Raw genomic sequence first — 6,162 nt, 5'->3', positions numbered from 1 at the left:
CTTAAATAGGTACTTACCCTATTCATATCCTAGAAATATTTAATAATAAATAATAGCCTTAAATACGTTATAGATATTATTTTAATTCCTTAAGCTAATATATATAGCTTCCTAGAATACTACGTAAAGCTCAAAAGTCCCTACGAAATAGTATATTTCGTAGGGGCTAGGAACAGAGTAAAATATAAGACTATTATTAGATAGCCTCACTAATCGCCTACCGGCATCGATCTTACTAAAATAGATAACCTCTAAGCCGAAAGTATTAATAGGAATATTAATTTACGATAATTAGATTCTTTTCTATATAATATTCAGCTATTAACTAAGGGCTTTGTTACTTTAGGTTAAAGAGTAACGTTAAGCCAATTATATTCCTATACTAGGTCCTTATATTATTAGCTAGCTACTACTCCTTTCTCTACCTTAGAATAGTAGTAACCACTATCGTTAGAAAAGGATTAGGGACTATCAAAAGGTCAATAATCTACTAAATTATATTTTATTCTATTAGGGAAATCACTTTAGTAAAGTCCCTTATAAAGGTAGATAATTTGCTAAAACGCTAGTAATAATACTATAGGTTTCTATTCCCTCCTATATCTAATTCAAAAGATAATCGGTAGAATACCTTAATATTTCTATTTATAAAATTTGTATTAGGACTTATATATTTAGCTATAAACGTTAGCCTTATAATTTAGGATTATACCGCGAAAGTGCCGGAAATATTTCTATATTAGCCGATCGGTCACTAGAGGCCCGGTTATCGAAAATTAGATTACTTCGATAAGCCTAAGAATAAAGAAGAGTACTTACTAAAGACTCGATCCTTAACTAATATTTAATAATATAATTATAGCTAGTTTATTGTTTTTCAAATATATAATTAACTATTTAGGTAATAGGTATTCCTCTCTTATATAAGTAATCCTACCTTTAATAAATTCAACGCCTAGAGAGATATTAAGAAGTATAATAGTCTCACAATCTATATTATCATTAAGTTTTATAAAGATAGCTCGGGGTCGGGTTACTAGTAATTAAAATATAAGAAGATAATAAAAAAGGCTTATAGTTTATAGGAAAACTTATAAATATAATTTTCGAGTGGTTTAGTACGTATCCGTAGTAGTCTCTCTATCTAATTTGAAATATAAACTAGTAGAGGCTTTATAATGTTATATATAACTTCGGTATTTTAAAGCTTATATACCGCTAGTTTAGTTCCTGTATACGGGCTAGAAATATTAGGGATAGTTTGATCTAGGCGTTCTCTAATTTGCTCTCTTAGTAGGAACCTAAGAGATTATATCTACTTCGGAAGAAGAGACCGGAGCGGTATAGAAGAAAGGTAGTATATAAGGCCGGTTAGACAGCTAGATTCGAGTAGTATAAAGTAATATATAGTAAAAACATCAATAGAGATAAAAAGCTTAAAGTATTAGCTATATTTTTTAGTTTAAGTCTATTAGGTTATCAAGGTACCTATTTCTACTCTCCAAAGCGCTATTTATCGTACCTTATTATCGAACCAAAGATCTAACTATAGTAAGTACCCGCGCCTCTTACTTATAGCGATAATATACTTACCTTAGAAGCCTTCCCCGATTCCCGTCTAATTCCTATATAGGCCGGTAGAAATTGCTTTAAAAGCGATACTCTTTTTAAGAATTAAATCTCCGTTAGTCTAGGAATAGACGGACTCGGAAAAACCCTAGCCTAGATACTAGGATACTACTAGATATCTACGTAGCTTTAAGAAGTAGAAGATCCTAAGAACTATATCTCGATAAAGACTTTTCTTTCGAGAATAACTTACGCGTCTATATAAGGGATATTTTATAACATCTTAGTTATAGTACTATTCTAATGCTAGCACTAATAACTTAGAACTTTGATACTTTATCTTCTAAAGCATTAGAGGGCTTAATTACTTTCTTAAGACCACCCTATAATAGTCAAGTGTGGGAAATACTTCGAGATCGATACTAAGGCATTATATATAAAACGGTCCCTTCGAACTTTAACTTTTTATTTGTTCTAAATTGAGGTTTTTCCGGTGACTAGTACAAGAGCAAACCATAAATTGAAGTATATTTGCTTTAATCAACAGTAACCGAGCTTTCTAAGGCGGATACCAATTCCTCCAAGATAGTCATCATACCAGTCCGTCCAAAGTTTATTCATCTCAACGCCCAAAGCTTTAGTAAGGCGCTGCTTTTTTACGTACGCCTATAAGTACTTTGAGTATAGGTGTTGGTAGCCAAGAGCTTTCTTTGAGTCGAGATCTTTTGCCGGTTGTTGCGAAATAATCGGATCATCGCTGCCTAGAGGAACGAATTTCATAATCCTATACTTCCCCACGACGCGTATAATACCAGTCTCAAGTACCGCAAGATCCACTAGGAATGGTTCCTTCGTGGTTCTATAGTCACCGTGGGCTTGATGCTGAATGTCAAGTTCTTGAAGAGCAATGGCATCAACAACCACGTCTTCAAGGCCCTTCTTTTTGATGTCTTCCATAAGTGTGAGTCCATTAGGAGAAAACCAAATTCGTACGGTCTTGTTTGGTTAGAGCTTGTGTTAATGTGGAGAAAGGGTAACTTACATATAAACGAATCGGTGCTGAGTTTTTGGCAGAAAGACCAGAGTTTGAAGGGGGAGAAAAGGCCGGCTGTTCTTCCAACATCATAGACATGGCGCCTTTCGCAGATTCATGCATACTACTTCGATTGGGGTCTGGGCCCGGAAATAGAATTGTCTCACACGAGCTGTTTGGGGGGGAGAAGAGGCGGGAAATGCAGTTTGAAACCACACAATAAACTCTCTGTAGGCTCAAGCAGATCATAGCTCGCTGTCGTGAATTCTCAAATGAAATTTCGAATGAGCGATGGGCCAGAGAAACAGAGGCCTCTTTATGTCATGATGCACATAGAAGAATCGGCATCTCTAGTTCAGATGTTGCTGTGCCAAAATCGCATTCAAGTCCCTGAGCGGGAGAGAACTGATAACCCCATCCTGTCTAACCACGTCCTCCACCAGAGTGAAAAAAGAACTTATCACTTAGTGAACAACAGTAGAATCGAGCGCAAATCAGGTTGTCGACACAATTACGGAATTAATGTTGAAATTTGGTCAGCATTTAGGCATGGCTGTCTATTAGGTCTATACCTGGTAACCATCAAACCACTAGAGGTCTTGGCTTTGGCCATTTGGCCAAAGCCAAGACACTAAGAAAAGATAGTCGAGACCAAAAGTACTGCCCCGCAAACTGCACCTCGCAGCGGTGTATTCTGTACCACCTTGCCCTTTCTTTTGCCCGCCCATTTTCTTTCCTCAATATCTATCGCAACATGTCACGAGAAGATATAAGGCAAGCCATGAATGTTCTCGCGCAAACGCCCGACGACATTCTCTACGATGTGAGAACAGAACTTCTAGATGCTTTCACAAAAATAAGGAAACGCATCAAGTCACATACGGATCCATGCACCGAGATACTCGATACCCTTTCAGCAGGCATAGATGGTATCAAGGGCAAGCAATCCGAAGTCGCTGATATCATTAGCAAAATAAAACCAGAGCAAACCGATATCCGCTTTCAGCATGCCTTCGCAGAACAACCTGGAACCAAGAGTTTCATACCCCGGGTTCAAGCAATATTTGCATACCGTTCCTTGGGATTTGAATTCGATGCGTATGTGGAAAGTCAACATGGTGCATCCCGAGTTACAGAGCTTAGTACGGACTTGACGAAGGCTGAGCGGAAGAGTTCCGGGCGTATCAGCGAGTTTTTGAAGAGAAGGGAACGGGACGATGAGCCTAGTCGAAAGGCAGTTCGTTTTGCCATCAAGCTACTTGTTCTCGAGAGGGTTTTCGGGAATTGTGGTATCTCGTGGTTGGTGACGTTCATAATTTCGAAGATTCGAAACGTTCCTTACACTTCTCTAACTGAGTTGTCTCGTTTACTCTCAGAAGAAGGCAGTGTCTATTTGGAACTTGGGACATTGGCTATATCTTTTTCGAGACTTATTCAGGAAGGTCAAAAGCAATATGATAGTAAGTTCCCAAGGCATGTTTGATGTTATGTTGCTTATATATGGTATAGCATTGGTTAGCCCATATGTGATTAGCAAGAATCCCCATCTCGATCGACCAGGGACCTCGACAGAGCATCGGCAGACGAGTTATATACGAACAGAGGCAGATCCTACGGTTGATCCCCAAAGTGACATACCCTCGATATCTTCACAGTGCTCGGATACCACCCTTGCAAACTCGAATTCGGATTCACACGGGGGCCCTTCCTTGTATGATCAATCCGTCGAATCTGAACTTGCAAGTGACCGCGGTCAGACAAGCGACCCGGCCCGGATAGCCCGTACTAGTGACAATGGAGAACAAGTCGAACGTCACTTGTCGAAAAGGAGGAGAATCCTGTCACAGAATGTAAGGGGAATAGTAGTCCTCTTTCAGAGATCATTACCGGCTGACTGTCAAACGTAGATAATCGCTTCGAATGCTCCGATCGGATCTTCGAGCTACGGGTTGAACACTCATCCGCCTTCTCACGCTAGTTTCTGGTCTGTTGTTAATGACAGGGCCATCGGCGGAGCGAGTTTACATAACCAACCTGGCCAAATGCCAAACACAAGCGATGTACCCTATGATCAGTCAACCTTGTCTCAACAGCAGGCTCAACTCTTTGTTCACTCCAATGGACAAGATGGATTGCAGACACGCTTTCCACTACGGCCGTTGCCTGCTAGTGCTTTCACCCACTATTCACCTGAACAAGATGATGTACGGACAGTGTCTGCGGGGCGTTCTCACTACGGAGGTCAAACAGGCTCTCTTCAAGCATTCAACTTCATATTTGGAGAACCAGGTGCAAGTTCTCAGAGTCTCGGTGAAACAGTTATGTCGCATGACTTTCCAGCCGATTCTTTGGCAAATTTGAATCAGTTCAACCCGAGGGATATCTTAGACACCCCTTTCAATAATATGCAGCCAAACCGGGATGATACATTTGACCATTCTTTTGGTGGTATACAGTTTAACCCGAGAGATATCTTGGAATCCCCTTTCAATGATATGCAGACCAGCCCAAACTTTGGTAGTATTCAGTTCAACCCTAGTGATATCTTGGACACTCCTTAAGCGACAACGCCAGTCGTGTCTCGCCACCAACTATACATCTCCTTGTGCAGGGATTTCAGTTTAGATTTTCGCAATAGCTATACCTGGCTTTGGAGCAAATAAAGGCAAATCATCTTGCTCCCTAAAAACATGATCTGAAAGATTCCTTCCTTACTATCGATGTAGGACCACCACAATAGCATTCACACAATCTCGACCATTCGATGAAGAGAGCGGCGGGTCCCCGAGAATATAGACATACGACCCGGTATCCAACGTGATAGATAAGCCGCTCTTCACTGTTAAAGTCGCTGGTTCGAGTGCGATTATTATTGTATCCTTGTGCATTCTCACGCCCTGGTTGAATCCTGAAACTGCAACACCATCCACCTTCTTATGTCAGCCACTCCATATGTAATAGTGACTTCATCCAGACTCACTTCATGCCTCTTTGATATCTCGTCCTTCAACTTGTTCGTGGCATTTTTAAGCTGCTCATTTCCGTATAGGAGGCCCCAAGGAAATGGCGTAGTTTCCACCGCGTTCTCACTAAGTATTTTTTTTATAGTGTTGACCAAGGCCTCTTCGGTGGAGGAGAGCTTATGGACTTGACTCACACGGTCGGCCATTCTGGTGTGCGGGCAACGAATAATGGTAAAGGTTCCTATAACTATCGATATAGATTAGAAAGAATCCCATTTACTGGTATCACATAACTTACTTTTAATGCATGGCTTGAGACCTAGGAAATATTTCTGGCTGTGAGGGGTTTCAGCGGGGCTTAATCTTAGGCTATGTCCGGATCCCACGTGATATTCATCGAGCCTTCAAAGGTTACTGCCCGAGTATTACCTGTATCCCTAAATTTCACTTATTATCTCCTTATGGCATAACGCTTTTTAGGTGATTTCTAGCCTATATATATGACTTTGTGATTGCAACATATATATTTTCTTGCTTTCAACTTTGTAATTATAATAAGCGTCAAGAAGCCTGACGTCCGGCCTCCACCGTTAAAGC

The 6,162-nt window shown here is 40.3% G+C and overlaps 2 protein-coding genes across 2 annotated transcripts; one reads left to right on the top strand and one right to left on the bottom strand.

The window, feature by feature from the left end:
• Positions 1–2,235: 2,235 nt before the first annotated feature.
• On the bottom strand, positions 2,236–2,701 carry N7516_008141 (uncharacterized protein; the record flags this gene model as incomplete). The annotated part of the gene is made up of 2 exons (XM_057220861.1): positions 2,236–2,565; positions 2,612–2,701. The coding sequence occupies 2 exons, from the start codon at positions 2,699–2,701 to the stop codon at positions 2,236–2,238; spliced, it is 420 nt and encodes a 139-aa protein (XP_057071133.1).
• Positions 2,702–3,356: 655 nt separating this feature from the next.
• On the top strand, positions 3,357–5,163 carry N7516_008140 (uncharacterized protein; the record flags this gene model as incomplete). The annotated part of the gene is made up of 3 exons (XM_057220860.1): positions 3,357–4,062; positions 4,112–4,452; positions 4,510–5,163. 3 exons carry the CDS (start codon positions 3,357–3,359, stop codon positions 5,161–5,163), a joined length of 1,701 nt encoding a protein of 566 aa, XP_057071132.1.
• Positions 5,164–6,162: the final 999 nt, after the last annotated feature.

The sequence above is a fragment of the Penicillium verrucosum genome, assembly GCF_028828655.1.
Source record: "Penicillium verrucosum strain IBT 35672 chromosome Unknown utg000003l_segment0_segment0, whole genome shotgun sequence".
In the NCBI taxonomy this organism is placed as follows: domain Eukaryota; kingdom Fungi; phylum Ascomycota; class Eurotiomycetes; order Eurotiales; family Aspergillaceae; genus Penicillium; species Penicillium verrucosum.
This window is presented reverse-complemented; position numbering and strand designations above follow the sequence as displayed.